Source organism: Mustelus asterias, chromosome 12, assembly GCF_964213995.1.
Source record: "Mustelus asterias chromosome 12, sMusAst1.hap1.1, whole genome shotgun sequence".
In the NCBI taxonomy this organism is placed as follows: Eukaryota; Metazoa; Chordata; class Chondrichthyes; order Carcharhiniformes; family Triakidae; genus Mustelus; species Mustelus asterias.
In genome coordinates this window covers 42,213,021-42,232,766 of record NC_135812.1, presented here as the reverse complement: position 1 = coordinate 42,232,766, position 19,746 = coordinate 42,213,021, and the positions used below count along the sequence as shown (strand labels likewise).

The 19,746-nt window shown below is 50.2% G+C and overlaps 1 protein-coding gene across 1 annotated transcript in view; it reads left to right on the top strand.

Moving 5' to 3' along the window:
- Positions 1-19,746, top strand: part of LOC144501391 (complement factor B-like) — a 101,024-nt gene that overhangs the window by 20,946 nt on the left and 60,332 nt on the right. The window contains exons 7-10 of the mRNA XM_078225090.1: positions 1,511-1,643; positions 4,574-4,708; positions 11,919-11,999; positions 15,290-15,442. Of these exons, the coding sequence (XP_078081216.1) occupies positions 1,511-1,643; positions 4,574-4,708; positions 11,919-11,999; positions 15,290-15,442 (502 nt within the window). The remainder of the gene's footprint in view (positions 1-1,510; positions 1,644-4,573; positions 4,709-11,918; positions 12,000-15,289; positions 15,443-19,746) is intronic.

The following is a 19,746-nucleotide window of genomic DNA, read 5'->3' as shown; positions in this document are numbered from 1 at the left end:
TGGAAGAATGAACCATTTTCGAGCAAGCTCCAAGTGTGCTTTATCCAGTCCAACTGGACTTGGCAGTGAAGGACCACACCAACTCTCCCTTTAAGCTAGGACAACACTTCAGTTTCATCATCAGATTAAAGGTTGGTTTCAGAATACAGAACCTCCCATTTAAGATTGAGAGGAAAGGGATTCTTTTCTCTGAGAGTTTTTCTTCTCTCTTTGGGGTTCCCTACCCAGAGAGTTGTAGAGGTTTAGTGATTGAATATATTCAAGGCTGAGTTTGACAGATTTCTGACGTTTAAGGAGACAGGGTTGTGGGGGTGGGGGGAAGGTGGGCGGGGGGGAGGTGGGTTTGTGGAGGTGGGGGTAGGAGGACAGGAAAATGGAGCGGAGGCCTCAATTAGGTCAGCCATGATTTTAGAATCATAGAATTATTCAGTGCAGAAGAGGCCCTTCAGCCCATCGAGTCTGCACCAACACGACCTCCCACCTAATCCCATTTACCAGCACTTGACCCATAGACCTGAATGTTATGATGTGTCAAGTGCTCATCCAGGTACTTTTTAAAGGATGTGAGGCAACCCGCCTCTACCACCCTCTCAGGCAGCGCATTCCAGACCGTTATCACCCTCTGGGTAAAAAGGTTCTTTCTCCCATCCCCCCTAAACCTCCTGCCCCTCACATTGAACCTATGTTCTCTCATGACTGACCCTTCAAATAAGGGGAACAGCTGCTCCTTATCCAATCTGCCCATGTCCCTCATAATCTTGTACACCTCGATCAGGTCTCCCCTCAGGTTCTTCACTCAGAGAGTTGTAAGGGCGTGGAATGCCCTGCCTGCAGCAGTAGTGGACTTGCCAACATTAAGGGCATTTAAATGGTCATTGGATAAACATATGGATGATATTGGAATAGTGTAGGTTAGATGGGCTTTAGATTGGTTTCACTGGTCAGCGCAACATCGAGGGCCGAAGGGCCTGTACTGCGCTGTAATGTTCTATGTTCTCTGTTCAGTCTTCTCTGCTCCAATGAAAATAAACGAAACCTATCCAACCTCTCTTAATAAATTAAATGTTCCATCCCAGGCAGCATCCTGGTGAATCTCCTCTACATTCCCTCCAGTGCAATCACATCCTTCCTATAATGTGGCAGCCAGAACTGCACACAGTACTCCAGCTGTGGCCTCACCAAAGTTCTATACAACTCCAACATGACTTCCCTGCTTTTGTAATCTATGCCTCGATTGATAGAGGCAGTGTCCCATATGTCTTTTTCACCACCCAACTAACATGCTCTTCCATCTTACTGAATGATACTATGCTCTGGGACCTTGAATGTGTATAATGATTGTTTTATTTGCTGTGATGTGTACCTCATGGCATGTGGAGCTCTGAGGTAAGACAAGATATTGTAGAATTGGAATTATTTATTTCATATAAATTTATGAAAATTGAAAGCAGTTGAAAGCAATGATATTTGGAACTTGGTTTAAGAGGGATTCTTTCCTGCTATTGTTTAGGTGTCAGATATCAAAGATCCTGTTCGATTTGAAGTTATCACATATGGGTCATTTCCCGTTACGATCACAAGCATCCAGGAAAACCTCACTCCTAAGGCTGTGATCGAAAGGATCAGGCAAGTTGAATATCGAGGTGAGTTCGACCACTTCCATTTATTCTTTCATGAAATGTGGATGTCACAGTTTCTTGCCCAAACCTAATCTTCCTTGAACTGAATGGCTTGCTCGGTCATCTCACCTGGCCAGACCAGACTAGGCAAGGATGACGGATTCCACCCCTAAACCACACCAGTGAACCAGCTGGGCTTTTACAACAGTTGACGATCGTTTTATGGTTGCCATGATTGAGACTAGCTTTCAATTCCAGATTTTATTCATTGAATTTAAATTCCACCCGCTGCCGTGATGGGATTCGAACCCACGCCCCCAGAGGATTAGCCTGGGCCTCCGGATTACTAGTCCAGTGGTGTTACCATTATGTCGCCATCCTCCCCCATTGTAACTGGGACGAAGAAGCAGGAACTGGGGCATGTCAGTCAGTAGCTGTGAGGCTAATGGCAGGACTCGATACACTCCACCGGACTGGAGGCAAAGAGATCAACAAGCATTTTAATACCATTGGAAAACAGGAAAGAGTAAAAGGAAGGAAAGAGGCAGCAGCCACACCAATCACAATGTGTTAAATGACCTGCAGGCTGCTTAGTTGAATCACTCAGACAGCACGGAAGATGATCGGTGAGATAATGCAGGCAGTTCGATGGGAGAGGAGTAATGTTTGACAACACTTCTACTTGGTTTTGAACCGAGGACCTTTAACGTGTGAGGCGAACGTGATCGCCATGACACTGAGAAGTATATGTCTGGAGGATATAGAAGATCAGAACGAATATTGACATCACTGTGGCAAAGTCAGAGACTGAATGGAGCAGCAAACAGTCGATTCAACAGCAAACTAGTTCTGTTTTACTGAGTCAATTTAAAGAGAGTCTCTACAAGTTTCAGCCAATAGAACTCATGACCAGAACTGTAACAACTGCTCCCGATAAAAGCAGGTTAGTTTCTCCAGTCGGAGCATAGTGAAACAAAGTATGTTGGAAAAATCAGTCACTTACAGCAGTGGGTCTCTCAGTGTGGCCTGGGGACCACTGGTGATCCACAACTGTACTCCAGGGGTCCAAGGGCTGCTCCAAAATGGGTGGCAAGGTGGCACAGTGGTTAGCACTGCTGCCTCACAGCATCAGAGACCCAGGTTCAATTCCAGCCTTGGATCACTGTCTGTGTAGAGTTAGCACGTTGTCCCATTGTCTATGTGGGTTGCCTCCAGGTGCTCCAGTTTCCTCCCACAGTCCAAAGATGTGCGGGTTAGGTTGATTAGCCATGCTAAGTTTGCCCCTTAGTGTCAGGGGGACCAGCTAGGGTAAATACATGGGATTATGAGGGTAGGGCCTGGGTGGGATTGTTGTCGGTGAAGCCTCGATGGGCCAAACGGCCGCCTTCTGCACTGTAGGGATTCTATGAAATGCAAGATAGTGACCCACCACAGCACTACTGAGGCCATTCAATAGGACGGGCTAGAACCCTCAACCCGTCCACTCTCATATACGTGGCAAAAGTCATCGTCAGCAGAGCAACAAAAATGTAGTTTTAAATAAGCAAGATTTGTGTTAGTGTTAATTTTATTTGATTAATACGGATGTAAGGCCTAATTTATCAGAAGAAGATTGTTGTGAAGTTTTATTGTTCATACTGCATTATAATGCTTCAAATAAATGTGTTTGCTTGTGGTATTCATGTCTGTAACATGAAAATATTAATACTTTGGTTTTGGGAATGGATTAATAATTTGCTTATGATACTTAAGCGAATGTAAACATAAAAGCAGTGAAAAAGCAGCAAAGTATTTATAGTTTCCATTCAGTTCCCATTAATTCTGAGGAGTTTTTTTGCAGTGGCAAGTGAAAGTGGGTGGAGTGGGATGAGTCGGTGGTCCGCGGGGTCCTCCCTCCCGAGGAGGCTAGGGAGCAAAGAAATTTGAGAAGAACGTTACCCAAGCATCTCCATTCTGTCCGGGAATAGGGGTGATGCTGGATGTAGCCATCCAAGATACAAAATACAGGAAAGAGTTCTGCAGGTGAAGCAGGTGCGAAACAGCAGCAGAAACACAAGAACAAGTATGGTCGAGATTGTTCACAAGGGATAAAGAATGCGTTGCACACGCCCTGGTCTCTAACCCCACTCACCCTGTGCTCCCTTTCATGTCAACAAAGCCAAAAAAACCAAAAGGAAATTTGTGGCAGATCCCCTATCCAAACAACATTAGCATCCTGCCTTTTCCATTTGAAAATTGTCAAAAGGGAACTCTGATATATTTCTAAACCTCTCAAGGGGGGCACAGTGTGGCACAATGGGGCACAGTGGTTAGCACTGCTGCCTCACAACGTCTGGGACTTGGGTTTGGTTCCAGCCTTGGGTGACTGTGTGGAGTTTTCACTTTCTCTCCGTGTCTATGTGGGTTTCCTCCGGGTGCTCCGGTTTCCTCCCAAGATGTGCAGGTTAGGTGGATTGGCCATGGTAAATTGCCCTTTAGTGTTCCAAGATATGTAGGCTAGGGGAATTGGTGGGGTAAATACATGCGGTTGCAGGATAGGGCCTGGGTAAGGTGCTCCATCGGAGAGTAGGTGCAGATTCGATGGGTTGAATGGCCACCTTCTGCACTGTAGGGATTCTATGATTCTAAGCTTTACCGCAACTGTTTGAGTTACTCAGATGGTCTGTTGTGTTCAACTTGTAAGCGATGATTAAGGTCAGCTGAAATTACAATAATATGTTCCATGTTTGTCCCCGTGGACACTGATATTTTGTTCAGATTCAGCCATGTCTTCAGGGTTTAGTTGAGTTTTTTTAACATACACCTTTGTCTGAAAGCTTCAGGAATGTATCTCTGATGCAAGGAGTAGAGGAAGGGAGGATGGGAAGAGGATGGATTTGATTGATAAGTCTGAATGGATATCTCACATCAGTTTAAAGTGTTTATTTTTGACGTGATTCTTTCCTCTGTTGAAGAATATCACAACAACACAGGGCGAAGAACAGGTCTGGCACTGGAGACAGTTCGTTCCTCCATCAACCAAACTCTCAATCTTCAAGCTGCAAGTGGACAAGCTATCCCGCAACAGGTCATCATTTTCCTTACTGCTGGTGAGTCTCTGATAGGGTTGGGTGTGCTTCAATAAGCACTTGTACATAGGGAGGGGAATGGGATTGGGGAGGACAGGGATGGGATCGTGAGATACATTGCTGCTGAATAAACTTCATCCAAACCCCCCAACACGCTCAATAAGCAATGCTTCTCATGCCCACTTGAGCAAGTTAAACCAATCAATAGGCTAAAACAAAATTTTGCATCCGGCTTAACTCTTAGGAAGTTGGGAACAGTTTGCTCCTGTGGTGAACCATCGTTGGTTCCCACTGTGGGATTGTTCTAATGTTGTTGTTGGGCTAGGGTGGGATTGATACACCTGTGGTTGTAACTGTTGTGGCACATCCCAGTCGGGCTCCGCCTCCTGGGAGAGGTATAAGACCCCCTGCTCGGGCGGGACCTCTTCAGTCTGGGATAGTGTGTTAAAGTTCTGATAGTTCCATTGTTAGTTAATAAAAGCCTTCTTTTACCGAAGCTTTGTGCCTCGTGTCAAATTGATGCGCATCAATTTTATTAACTAACATTAAACTCTCGACGGAAGAAAAAAAAAGAAAGGAGAGTATGGAGCAAATCCTAAAGCCAGAACGTCTGACGCTAGATCCACGTGCGGTGGGCGCTTCTAACACCTTCGACCACTGGCTGAAGTGTTTTGAAGATTACCTAGCAGCCTCCGCAGCGGTCACCACAGACGATGACAGACTCCGGGTCCTCCATGCGAGGGTAAGCGACACAGTCTACCTCGCGATCCGTGCGGCCACCACTTACCCGAGGGCCCTCGAGCTTTTAAAAAAGCGCTATACGAAACCTCCTAACGAGATCCACGCTCGTTACCTCCTCGCTACACGACGTAGGCAGTCGGGCGAAACCGTGGAGGATTACGCCAATGAGCTCTTGCAGCTTGCCAGGGGCTGCGACTGCAAAGCCGTGTCGGCTGAGCAGTACATGTACGACCTCACCCGAGATGCGTTTGTGGCCGGGGTCGGGTCTTCATACATCCGTCTCAAGCTGCTAGAAAAAGGAAATCTCAACCTGACCCAAGCTATGGAATTAGCTGAAATGCTTGAGGCGGCTTCGAAGAGCTTGGTCCTGTATCCGGAGGACCACGTGGAGACAACGTGGCAGGAGCAGTCGCAAATCCCTCCTCGCCCCACGGGCTCGAAGTGCAGTGTTATGGCGTGCTCCCATGTGGACCAGACGACGGCTGCAGCCCCATGCGGCCCGCGGTGCTACTTCTGCGGAGGAGCCAAACATCCACGACAAAAGTGTCCTGCTAAAGCGGTAGTCTGTACCTCATGCGGTAAAAAGGGGCATTATGCGAAGGTGTGCAGATCGAAGCCCAAGAACGGCAGTGCGGCCTGTGACCCTTCGGAACGGGGATCATCACCATCGTCGTCGAAGTACTCACGGGGTTCGTCCACGTGCGAGTCCAGGACGACGCCATTGCGGTCGACGGAGTCGGAGGAGGATGACCACCAGGAGTCGCTACGTTTGGCGCCCTCACCCATGTGCGATTCATGGGGGCGGCCATTTTGGTCGACGATGACCACGAGCGACCAGCAGGGGTCCTCAGCATCGACCTCAGCTGCCTGCAGTGACGTTCACGGACTAACGGTGGCGTCGATCACCCTGGACCAGGCTAAGCATCACAGGCTTGATTGTTCGATGATGGATATACAGGTAAATGGTCGTGCAATTTATTGTCTGTTTGACAGCGGGAGCACTGAGAGCTTTATTCACCCTGACACTGTGAAGAGGTGTGGACTCCAGATTCAACCTGCCAAACAGACAATCTCTATGGCATCAAGGTCCCGGCTGTCGCTGTGCTAGGACGTTGTGTGGTAACTTTGAAAGTGCAAGGCACAATTTACGAGCGATTCAGGCTCCTTGTGTTGCCGCATCTTTGCGCACCAATTCTCCTCGGACTAAACTTTATGGTCCACATGAAGAGTGTGATCCTACAGTACGGTGGGCCACTCCCTTCGCTGACAGTGGGGGAACAGCTGCAGTCTCCAAATTGTCCAAAGCGCCCCGCCTGCAATCTTTCTACGTTAAAGATCACCACACCCTCTTTATTTCAGAATCTGGTATCAGGCTGCAAGCCCATCGCTACTAAAAGTAGGCGTTACAGCACTGAAGATCGGATCTTCATCAGATCTGAGGTTCAGCGACTCCTCAAAGAAGGGATCATACAGCCCAGTGTTAGTCCGTGGAGAGCACAGGTTGTGGTGGTCAAGAGCGGGAACAAACCCCGGATGGTCATTGATTACAGTCAGACCATTAATCGATATACGCAGCTGGATGCGTATCCCCTCCCGCGCATATCTGATATGGTCAATCAGATTGCGCAGTACCGGGTGTTCTCCACCATAGACCTTAAGTCCGCCTACCACCAACTCCCCATTCGCCCAGAGGACCGACATTACACGGCCTTTGAGGCGGATGGTCGTCTGTATCATTTCCTTAGGGTTCCATTTGGTGTCACCAACGGGGTCTCGGTCTTCCAGCGTGCTATGGACCGAATGGTGGACCAGAACAGGCTGCGGGCTACCTTCCCGTACCTGGATAATGTCACCATCTGCGGCCGTGATCAGCAGGACCATGACACAAATCTCCAGAACTTTTTACGCACTGCATCTCGCCTGAATTTGACCTACAACAGGGAGAAGTGTGTATTCCATACGCGCCGGTTAGCCATCCTGGGATACGTGGTGGAAAACGGGGTCATTGGACCTGATCCAGACCGTATGCGCCCCCTTGCTGAACTTCCCTTGCCCGCTAGCGCAAAAGCACTGAGGAGATGCCTAGGCTTCTTCTCCTATTATGCGCAGTGGGTCCCCAACTACGCGGACAAAGCCTGTCCGCTTATTAAGTCCACGACTTTTCCACTCACGCCAGAGGCCCAATTGGCCTTCAAGGAATTGAAACACGACATCGCGAAAGCCACGATGCATGCGGTAGACGAATCCATCCCTTTTCAGGTGGAAAGCGATGCATCTGATTTCGCCCTGGCCGCCACACTTAACCAGGCGGGCAGGCCTGTTGCGTTTTTTTCCCGCACCCTCCAAGGCCCCGAAATTCGGCATTCAGCGGTGGAAAAGGAAGCCCAGGCCATTGTGGAGGCCGTCAGACACTGGCGCCATTACCTGGCGGGAAAGCGGTTCACCCTGATCACGGACCAGCGGTCCGTGGCGTTCATGTTCAACAACACGCAGAGGGGCAAGATCAAGAATGATAAGATCTTGCGGTGGAGAATTGAGCTCTCCACCTATAACTACGATATCATGTATCGTCCAGGGAAACTCAATGAGCCCGCGGATGCCCTCTCGCGCGGAACATGCGCTACTACGCAGGAGGATTGCTTGAACGCCCTCCATAATGACCTGTGCCATCCTGGGGTCACTCGGCTCTACCACTTTGTCAAAGCCCGCAACCTGCCTTACTCGGTGGAGGACGTCAGGTCGGTGACAAGGAGCTGTCAGATTTGCGCTGAATGCAAACCGCACTTTTACCGACCTGACCGGGCACATTTGGTCAAGGCCACTCGCCCCTTCGAGAGGCTGAGTGTGGATTTTAAGGGCCCCCTTCCCTCAACAGATCGGAACGTGTACTTTCTGAACATAATAGACGAGTACTCCCGGTTCCCGTTTGTTGTCCCCTGCGCGGACACGTCGGCTGCCACGGTGATCAAGGCATTCCGTGATCTTTTTACCCTGTTCGGGTACCCCAGCTAGATCCATAGCGACAGGAGCTCGTCGTTCATGAGTAATGACTTGAGGCAATTCCTGCTCTCATACGGGATTGCCTCTAGTAGGACCACGAGTTACAACCCTAGGGGTAATGGACAGGTGGAACGAGAGAATGCTACAGTCTGGAAGGCTGTCCTATTGGCGCTGAAGTCCAAAGGCCTTCCAGTCTCCCGTTGGCAGGAGGTCCTCCCTGATGCGCTTCACTCCATTCGCTCCCTCCTGTGTACGGCAACCAATGCTACTCCCCACGAGAGGATGTTCTCATTCCCTCGGAAGTTGTCCTCGGGGATATCTTTACCAGCCTGGTTGACGTACCCAGGACCCGTCCTCCTGCCGCGACATGTAAGGGCCCGCAGGTCCGACCCCTTGGTCGAACCGGTCCACCTCCTCCACGCCAACCCTCAGTATGCCTATGTGGCATATCCTGGCGGGCGAGAGGACACAGTCTCGATCCGAGACCTGGCGCCCGCAGGGGACGTAGCAACCCCTGTCGCTCCCATACCCCCAGTGACGAATCCCTTATCCCTTATTTCTCCCCCGGACGTGGCGCGGACAGCATCGGGACCAATGCTTAACAGTTTTACTCCAATGCACAGCTTGCCTGAGCCCTGAAGATCGTCGCCACCGCAGAATGTATCAGGATCCCCTGCACTACCATTTCATCAGGGTCAACCGGCCTGTGAGTCCGTGGGAGAACAGCTGGACGCTGTTTTGGAGAGAACGCCACCGCAAGCACCTACTCCGGTGTCACCGCCGGTATTGAGGAGGTCACAACGACGGTGCGGTCCTCCAGACCGTCTGAACTTATAATCTGTTGACATTTTAGTCTGTTTTTCGTACCCCGCCGGCCTTTGTTCTCAAAGGAGGGGTGAATGTGGTGAACCATCGTTGGTTCCCACTGTGGGATTGTTCTAATGTTGTTGTTGGGTTGTTCTAATGTTGTTGTTGGGCTAGGGTGAGATTGATACACCTGTGGTTGTAACTGTTGTGGCACATCCCAGTCGGGCTCCGCCTCCTGGGAGAGGTATAAGACCCCCTGCTCGGGCGGGACCTCTTCAGTCTGGGATAGTGTGTTAAAGTTCTGATAGTTCCATTGTTAGTTAATAAAAGCCTTCTTTTACCGAAGCTTTGTGCCTCGTGTCAAATTGTTGCGCATCAGCTCCAAAACGGGGTTTCCTGGGAAGACTCATTAGAGTAACACTGCCTGCCTTTCCTAGGGTTACCCTCCAGGATTGGCCTGGAATCTCCGGGAATTAAAGATCAATCTGCAGGACACTGCTGTGAAATCTTGGAAAAAAATCATTGGGACATTAATAAGGATTGATTTTCTTTGACCATTTCTCTTTACCAGATATAAAAGTATTGAAAGTAGGAGGGGAAATAAAGCTGCTTTGCTGACACAAACAACACCCAATTGGGTAATGAGTCTTTTTGCATTCAATTGGCCTAGGAAGGCAATGTGTCACAAGGCGAAATATTTTTTGCAACAATTGGAGGGGAGTCATGTGATGAAACCTCCAGGAATACATTTAATCACAGCTGGTGACCCTGGCACGGTGGCACAGTGGCTGGCACTGCTGTCTCACAGCGCTAGGGACCCAGGTTCAGTTCTGGCGTCGAGTATCTGTGTGGAGTCTGCACGTTCTCACTGTGTCTGCGTTTCCACCAGGTGCTCCAGTTTCCTGCCACAATTCGAAAGATGTGCAGGTTAAGTGGATTGGCCATGGTAAATGTGTGGGGCTACAGGGATAGGGTGGAGGGGAGGGTCTGGGTGAGATGCTCTTTCGGCGAGTGAGTGCAGATTCAACGGGCTGAATGGCCTACATCCCACACAACTGAGAGGAGGAATGGGGGAAGAGGTTGGGGGAAGAGGTTGGGGGAGGGGGTGCGAGAAGAGGAAGTGTTCTTTAAAAACTACAACATTAGTTTCTGACTTCAGTTACTCCAGAAATAGTTTATTTTCACTCTGTTGTCCTGAGCTTTTCAGATGGAACATTAAACCCGAAGCTTTATCTGTTCACTCGTGTAGATGTATAAGATCCCATGGCAGTTTAATGAACAGCAAAGTACTTGCCCCAGTGACCTGGACAATATTAATCTCTCAACCACCAGTATTAAAAGAACTGTGGGGTCAATTTTTCGTTGCCATCTGTGGGATCTTTCTGTGATTACAGTTCAAAACCTTTCTTGTTTGTCCCGAGCATTGGGATAGGGAGAGAATATGCAAGTCTTTTTCTCTCCTGCATTTTTCCTGAAGTATTCCTGCTTTTTCTATCCAGTTATTTCTGCTCCTTCCCTAACTCCCCCTCGCCCAGAGCCCACTCTAGCCTTGCCTCTCACTCGCTATCTGCTTTCCCTTCTACCTGCACTGTCCTCTCTCAGCTCCCCTGCTCTGAGATCCACTTCCAGCTCCCTTGGCCCCGATTCCCACTAAACTGCTGACCTGTCACATTCCCTTCCTGGTGACATGCGCGTACACACGCACGCACACGCACACACTGTCAAAAGCATTAGCGTTAGGTGTTTCCTTGCAAGCCTTGCAAGCTACTGCCTCACCTCTAACCTTTCCCCCCTCAATCCCCTGTCTGGTCACTGTGTCAGGCTGACCCAGACTGGTAAAGCCTTGGCACTCTGCTCAACCCTAAGCTGAACCTTCGACCCAATCTCATCATAAACCACACCGAATCCCACCTTGTTAACAGTGATCCTTTCTGTCTGGGTTTCAGCCTGTGTGTGTTGTTCAAACCCAAATCTATGTTGCCTCCAGAATCGTCAATTCTAGTATTAATATTCGCTTGTTAGCACAGAACTTGAGTATTGCTGAACAGAGACATGCTGTCAAAGCTTTTCCTCTTGCACTCATCAGTGCCAAAGCTCAAACAACAATTTATACCACATGAGAAGAGGGGCTGATCAGTTGGCAAGTAGACTCTGATTGGTCCAATGGCTGACCTGTAAAGTCCTTCACCTTCTGTAAACTTGGGCTCACCCCCCACCACCACTTCCTCCTGCAGCGCCCCACCCCCCCCCCCCTCCCCTCACAGAGATCCCACTCTGCAAACCTTCCATTCTTCCGACCCTTCCCACCCTCTCTCAAACAGCTGTTCTATTGGCTGCTGAGCCACAGTATGGGATTCCCTTCCCAAACTGCCAGCTCGGCCTGTTCTCCACCTCTCTCTCCACCAGCACCACCTGCTCAGGGTTCTGTTCACTCTGAGAAGGTTTTTCAATTGCTGAGGGGGCTTTAGGAACGTGTGTTCTACATTCCTGCTGGACAAGTGCGTGTTAGTGCAGTTGCTGTTTATAATTTTCATTTATTGCAAGAACTTGTTTTCTTTTCCCATCTTGAATATATTCCTCCATCATGATGTGAACAGGGAAACTTTGTGGTGTTGGCATTCACGCTTTTTGCCATGTTTTTTCCTTCAGTGGATAATTCTTTGCTTGTCTTTTCCTTCGACAGGTCAGTACCACGGATCTCCAACACCTTACATCGTCACAAGTAAAATTTCAGATCTGCTCTCCCACTTGCCAGCCCATCTAGGTAATCTCTCTAACTCTCTGCCTAACAACATGCATGGTTTATGGAGCCCACCATTCCAGCTCTGTAACCTCTTAACTCTCTTAGTAGTGGCTCAACCGGTAGCACGTACACTCCGAATCCCAAGGTTCTGGGTTCAATCCCTACTCCATGCTTGAGCACTAAAATCCCAGCCAGCATGTCCTGGAAAGTCAGTACTGAGGGAGCTCTAAACTGTCAGAGGGCCAGGACTGAGGGAGCGCCGCACTGTCAGGGGGTCAGTACTGCGGGAGCGCTGCACTGTCAAATGGTCAGTACTGAGGGAGCTCTGCACTGTCAGGGGGTCAGTGTTGAGGGAGCTCTGCACTGTCAGGGAGTCAGTACTGAGGGAGCTCTGCACTGTCGGAGAGTCTGTACTGAGGGAGTTCTGCACTGTCAGAGGTTCAGTACTGAGGGAGCTCTGCACTGTCAGGGAGTCAGTACTGAGGGAGCTCTGCACTGTCGGAGGGTCTGTACTGAGGGAGCTCTGCACTGTCAGGGAGTCAGTACTGAGGGAGCTCTGCACTGTCGGAGGGTCTGTACTGAGGGAGCTCTGCACTGTCAGGGAGTCAGTACTGAGGGAACTGTGCACCGTCCGAGGGTCAGTACTGAGGGAGTGCCGCACTGTCAGAGGGTCAGTACTGAGGGAGCCCTGCACTGTCAGAGGGTCAGTACTGAGGGAGCCCTGCACTGTCAGAGGGTCAGTACTGAGGGAGCTCTGCACTGTCGGAGGGACAGTACTGAGGGAGCACTGCACTGTCGGAGGGACAGTACTGAGGGAGCTCTGCACTGTCGGAGGGACAGTACTGAGGGAGCACTGCACTGTCGGAGGGACAGTACTGAGGGAGCTCTGCGACCTCACTTGGGGCTGGGATTCTCCAACCTCACCCGGGGCTGGGATTCTCCAACGTCACTGCGACCGGGATCTCTGACCTCAACCGGGCCTGGGATTCTCTGACTTCACCCGTGGCTGGGATTCTCCGACCTCGCCCGGGCCTGGGATTCTCCGACCTCGCCCGGGCCTGGGATTCTCCAACCTCGCCCGGGCCTGGGATTCTCCGACCTCGCCCGGGCCTGGGATTCTCCGACCTCGCCCGGGCCTGGGATTCTCCGACCTTGCCCGGGCCTGGGATTCTCCGACCTCGCCCGGGCCTGGGATTCTCCGACCTCGCCCAGGCCTGGGATTCTCCGACCTCGCCCGGGCCTGGGATTCTCCGACCTCGCCCGGGCCTGGGATTCTCTGACCTCGCCCGGGGCTGGGATTCTCCGACTTCGCCCGGGTCTGGGATTCTCCAACCTCGCCCGGGCCTGGGATTCTCCAACCTCGCCCGGGTCTGGGATTCTCCAACCTCGCCCGGGCCTGGGATTCTCCAACCTCGCCCGGGCCTGGGATTCTCCAACCTCGCCCGGGCCTGGGATTCTCCGACCTCGCCCGGGCCTGGGATTCTCCGACCTCGCCCGGGCCTGGGATTCTCCGACCTCGCCCGGGTCTGGGATTCTCCAACCTCGCCCGGGCCTGGTATTCTCCGACTTCGCTCGGGGCTGGGATTTTCTGATTCCACCCGGGGCTGGGATTCTCTGATTCCGCCCTTGGCTGGAATTCTCCGATCCCGTCCAGGGCTGGGATTCACCGACCTCGCCGTGGCTGTGATTCTCCGATCCCGTCCGGGGCTGGGATTCTCTGACCTCACCCGGGTCTGAGATTCTCCGACTTTGCCCGTGGCTGGGATTCTCCGATCCCGTCCGGGCTGGGATTCACCGACCTCACCCGGGGCTGGGATTCTCCGATCCCGTCCGGGCTGGGATTCACCGACCTCGCTGTGGCTGGGATTCTCTGATCCTGTCCGGGGCTGGGATTCTCCGATCTTGCCCGGGGCTGGTATTCACTGACCTCACTGTGGCTGGGTTCTCCGATCCCATCCGGGGCTGGGATTCTCCTATCCCGCCCAGGGCTGGGATTTACCGATCCCGCCCGCGGCTGGGATTCTCTGATCCCGTCTGGGGCTGGGATTCTCTGATCCCATCCAGGGCTGGGATTCTCCGATCTCGCTGCAGTGAACGGGAATTTATCTGAGCTCCAAATTCTCCGCTGTCACTGGCAGTGGTGGTGATGGCCAGAGGGTTCTGCTCAGAGCTCTCCACAAGCACAATTCCTGACGTCACTCTGCCATGTCTTCTTTCTGGCGAAACAGCCTCCTCACTCCGACATATTGGACCAGCCCGAATCCAGCAGACTGCAAACAGGAAGTCAATTTGGGGCAGAGAGCTCGCCGTTTGGGATTGGCTCCTCAAAATTGCTCTGCCTCCCCCTCCCCCCAACCCGGTGAGTGGGAAGGGACAGGTCTCCAGTGTGCTCCACCCAAGAAGTGAGCATTGACGAGCTGTACATCCAAATGGGGTAAATCGTTACCCCAATATCCCACTCAATGTTACATCACAGCAGCTACGCTTCAGAAACAGCTCAAAACTCTGAAATGGTGAGGATAGACTGACTGGATTGAACCTCCATTCACTGGATACATGGAAGTATTATCCAGGCCATTAAATGTCAGGAATTCATGGGTGACATTGATATAATTGTGCCTCCACTCCCCCTCCCCTTCTTCCAACCCCTCCCCAACCCCTCCTCTACCCCCTCCCCACCCACTTGCTCACCTCCTCCCCCTCCCCCACCCCCTCCTCACCCCCTCCCTTATCCCCCACCCCGACCCTCACCCCCTCCCTCTCCCCTACCCCCTCCCCCTCCCCTGTCCCTTCCCTCCCCCTCCCTCTCCACTCAACCAAATTTTCTCCCCACCTTTCTTGAGGGGACTGACCTGATCCAGCCGCCTTTAGATACTCACCTGAGTGTCCACTCTACATGTGAGACTGCAGCGAGTTACAGCAGGAGATTGAAATGTAGAGGGCAGAATCTGACCTTTCCCTCACCTTCCCCTAGAGGTCATTGAACAGGGGGGTCGGACATCGCTGATCTTCCCCCTGACTGAGGCCAATTGCAGTGAACATCAACTGACCAATCAAATGAGTGATCTTCCTGTATGCTTGGCTGCCAGCTGAAAGTGGTGAGTTTCCCGGGACAACCACGCACTCCGTGATATTTCCTGTATGATGTAGAAATCAGGGCTGAATCATTTATTCAAATATTTTATTCAGTTTTTCTTTCCTGGTCCCCAAATGAGTCTGTATCACATGCGAGGCGGAGATTCCCTGGAATAGCATCAGCACACTTTGTTATGCATTCACTCTGATTGCCTCTCCCTCTCTCTCAACTGCAGATATCTTTGCAATTGGAATTGGAGAAGTACTCAAATCCTATCTTGAAATGGTAGTGCCGAAGAAGTTAACCGAAACTGAAGGTCGCCAGCATGTCTTTTATCTACCAACCTACCATTATCTGGAGAAAGCACAAGAAAAGGCGAGAAAGAGCGGTAAATTGTGTTCACCTGCATTTGTAAAGTCATTGCTAACTTGCCTCAAACCATCCAAAATCTCGGCCATGGCACCATTAGCCATGCAGCCAAAAGTGCATGCCTCAAATGGGATCTGGATGACTTGTTGCTGAATCATTGTTTCTAGGCCACCAGTGAAATTAGATGATGAAGTGAGATGTGTTGGCTTTGTCTGGGGTGAGTTTAATACGGGACATTAAGGTACTGTGACAGATTGCATCATGGGCTCTTTGTTCAAATGCAGTCTTTTGGCGTAAGACAAACTTCCAGACCCAGATAACCATCATAGGGCCCGATTTTACCATTTGGAGTCTAAGGGCCGGATCCGGGCGTAATACAGATCCGAGCCCGGAATCCTCTTTGCAGCGCGCCCATACGCTTTTTTCTGGCTCCAGTCCGATCCGCGCAGTTGAAAATATTTCAAAATATGGATGGGGGGATATATATTTTGAAATATTTTCCCAAATTTTTGACTGCCAGGTTTTTAGTTCCTGCGATTATAATTTTGACATTATCTTTCAAAGGGAATTCCTCTAATTCTGTGCAATGTTCAGATGAAAACAAGATGAAGGAAAGGATCCAAGGCTGCTCCAGAGGCAGATTAGCTGCACCCAACGTTGCCCATGCAAATCACATTCATAAGTAGGGGCACATCTGCCATGGAATGTGAGAGAGGAGTTGCCAATACAAACTTCTTTTCTCAATGGTTGATTTCCCAGATTTAGCAATCTCCTTGAATTTTATTTCCAACCAAGTTCCACCACGGGGACAATTCTTCCAAGTTCACCACATGGCTCTGAACATTTGAGCACCTGGCTCATGGCTACAGGGACATTAACAATCCAGTTACAGATCACAAATGTATTATACAGGTCACTAATTGCTCACTAGGACACTGTAGTTTAATTACCTTTCCCACAGATAATTAGGCAGCACAAAGAAGATGCTACATTATTTTCAGTTTGCAAGATTCTCCCAAGTCCATCCCCCCCCCCCTCCCCCCCAACCAGAGATCCATCTGAGCCCGCCCCCCCTCCTCCGGTGGACGCCAGCGGAAGGCCAGGAAGGTGCTGCAGGCTCTCGAAGGACTGCAGGTCAGAAGGATGGTGGAGGGAGACCAGCGATCGAGGTAGGTTGGGGGTGTGCTCTGCCGAGGGGGGCCTGCCTCCCAGGGGGGTCTGATCTGGGGGGGGGGGGGGGGGGGGGGTGGTCTGCCGGGGTGGTTAGCAGGGGGGTCTGCGAAGGATGGTCGAGGAGGATGGGCTTCGGAAGTTCCCCTGCAGAATAGAAATCCGCTTCGGATTTTTATTCTGCAGGTCACTTACAGCGCGGATCCGGAACGGACCAGAAGACGGTAAAGTGGGATTTGGCGGTAGAGTTGGGCGCCCGAATCGGGTGTCGGTAAAGCCGCGTTCTGCTCAGATTCGGGTGCAGATCACGGTATAGGCCCGACGCCCAACTTTACCACGATTTCGCGCCCAAATGTTTGATAAAATCGGGCCCATATTTTTCCGATCAGGTGAGATGGAGTAGAATGGCATCCCTCTTTCCCTACTCCTTGTTTGATGGCAATAGGCACTTGCCAATTCAGTGAGTGTTTAACCATTTACATGCTGTGACCATAAAAGACACCAATAGACAGGTTTCCTTGAGATTTTTGTTTAAGCAAAGAGAATAATATTCACTGTACTGAAACTGGTGTCAGAAAAGAATAAAAGTTCTCCAACACTCAAAGTTCACAAACACAGGCATAGATTATCGAATGGGAGGATAGATTAAACAAATTAAAGTTTGGTAAAGTTAGAGGCATGTACACCTCATGAATATTGGTGACCTGGCTGGCTTAGGGCTGAAAATTGCTGGTCCTTCTGGCCATTGGGATGGTTTGAAAATGTAGCCAGATGATTTATTTGTTTGTCTGAAGATAACGGCTGTTGTGTTGGATTCTTCAATAAGGTCTCTGCCTCTTCACATGGACAGTCCAAATCATGTGATTGCACTGGATATAAAAGTTTTTCCTCACATCCCCCTAAAGCTCCTGCCCCTCACCTTGAACCTATGTCCTCTCGTGACTGACCCTTCAACTAAGGAGAAGAGCTGCTCCTTATCCACTCTGTCCACGCCTCTCATAATCTTGTACACGTCGATCAGGTCACCTCTCAGTCTGCTCTGCTCCAACGAAAACAACCCAAGCCTAAAGTTAAAGTTTATTTATTAGTGTCACTTCCATCTACCACTTATCTGCCCTCTCGATAAAAATGTCAGCAGACAGGGTTCAAATTGGATGGAGAGATAGAGAAAGAGAGTGAGAGACATTCATCTAATTCAGGATCTTGTTTTCTCAGCATCTCAAGTCTACAAAGAACAACAGGTGAGTTGGATTGTCACATTGTAGAATTCGTTTTCGGAAGTCGGATCAAAAACTGAAGAGACACAGGTTTCTCCGAAAGCCTTCTTTATTGCACCGGAGGAGAGATCGCAAGACCATGCACATCCAGCATGGGTTCGTGAGCCTCTGTCCAACTTACAAAACAGTTTTCAGTTATACCCGACGGAGATACATCCACATACTTCTGTTAGCCAATAAGGACATAGCTGTATTGTTACATTTTAATTAGATTACTTTCAAGAACAAAAAGCGATAGTCACGTAAAGACATGGCTATTAAAGTTTCTGATTAGATTAATTTCAAGGACAAAAGACAATAGCCACGTAAAGACATGGCTATTAAAGTTTCTGATTAGATTACTTTCAAGGACAAAAGGTAAATTGATAAGGCCCTGCCCTCCGAAGCCAGAACCACAATTACCTATTAGCAATTTCTTTAACATGATCAGTAGTTTCGCTTGTCGCCCTCGCCCTCGCCTCAGGCCCTTTCCAAAACCAGTTTATCCCCCAACTGATTTCTAGTTACGCCTCCCAATTTTAACCCTTTCCTCTTCTCAATCTATCTTATACACATTCTCATTCCCTCCTGTTGTCGTTTCATGACAATCCTCAGTGTCCATGAATGGGTCAAGGGCAGGGGTTAGGGGATCGCATTCGGTTATGTTAATGAACAAGGCCCATTTTCCAGCTAACAGATCCTGCATAGAAGAAGTCATACATTGTAGAATGCACTTAAGGACAGCAATCCCCACGAATATTCCCATGACCACCCTTCCCACGTAGATTGCAGCATTAATTAACCAATCACCCCATCCACCATTTCCCCAGCTGCCCCATCCTTTTCCTTCCTTTATAACCCCTAACTGTTGGTCAATCTGGTTCACAAAATGGATGATGTTAGCTATGGCAACATCCAAACCCAAAATACACTTTCCCTCAACTATGGAGCATACCCCACCTTGGCGTGCTAATAGATAGTCCAGGGCATATTGGTTTTGCAGTGAGAACAGTCTGAGTTTTTCCAGGCTCTGAGTAATCACCTCAAGGGCTCCCCGGGTTGAGTTGCCCAGAGTGGTGAGGCCACAAGCAAGATAGTTCCGGTTGTCAGCGGCCATCTGTCCAGAGGCGGCTCCCAGGGAGAAGAAACCAGCGGCGCCATAACCATGAACTTGTCCTGGCAAAAGGGCTGTCAACTCTTTATAGTCTGCACAAAACTCTTCGCATACTTCTCGTTTGTGAATCCGTGCTGGGAGTGTATAATATTGACCCCCAGGTCTCCATTGTCCAGGGCAGGGTACGGCTGTTGGGTATAGGGTACCTATAGCTACTGAGTCAGGGTAAGGGTATGTGAGGTAATTCGTAACCGTTCCGTTATAGAAAAAGAAATATCCATGGTCTGTGTATATAGTCTCGAAGCGTTCACTACCCTTAGTTTTGACATTATAGTAAGTACTCTCAGTACCCAGATAGACATCTACTAGGTTGGAGCAGTTCACCAGTCTTCGGCCGTGATCATCCAGACGAGTGAGATTGAACGTTTGACCATGAGCCCGAAGGTGGGACCCGTTCATGTGGCCACAGACAAGTTGTTCTCCCTTAACCAAAGGTATGCACCTGGAATCAGTGCAGATGCACGTTACCCCATGTTCCTTATCCTGGTATGCACAGTGTCGGTGGCGACAGGCTTTGTGGAGGCAGGGGTTTTCTTCGCATATATAGATCGTGGAGCACCCCCATCCATGTCCCGCAAAGCAATTTTCGTAGCCCTGGTTGTTCCTGGGAGGGTGGGAGCCGGGGACTCTCTGTTCCCACCAGAGGTTTTCCTTCCACCAGCTACCTCCCATCTCCTGTTCACCTTCCTCCTTCAGGGGTGGGTAATAGCAATCTGCCGGTGG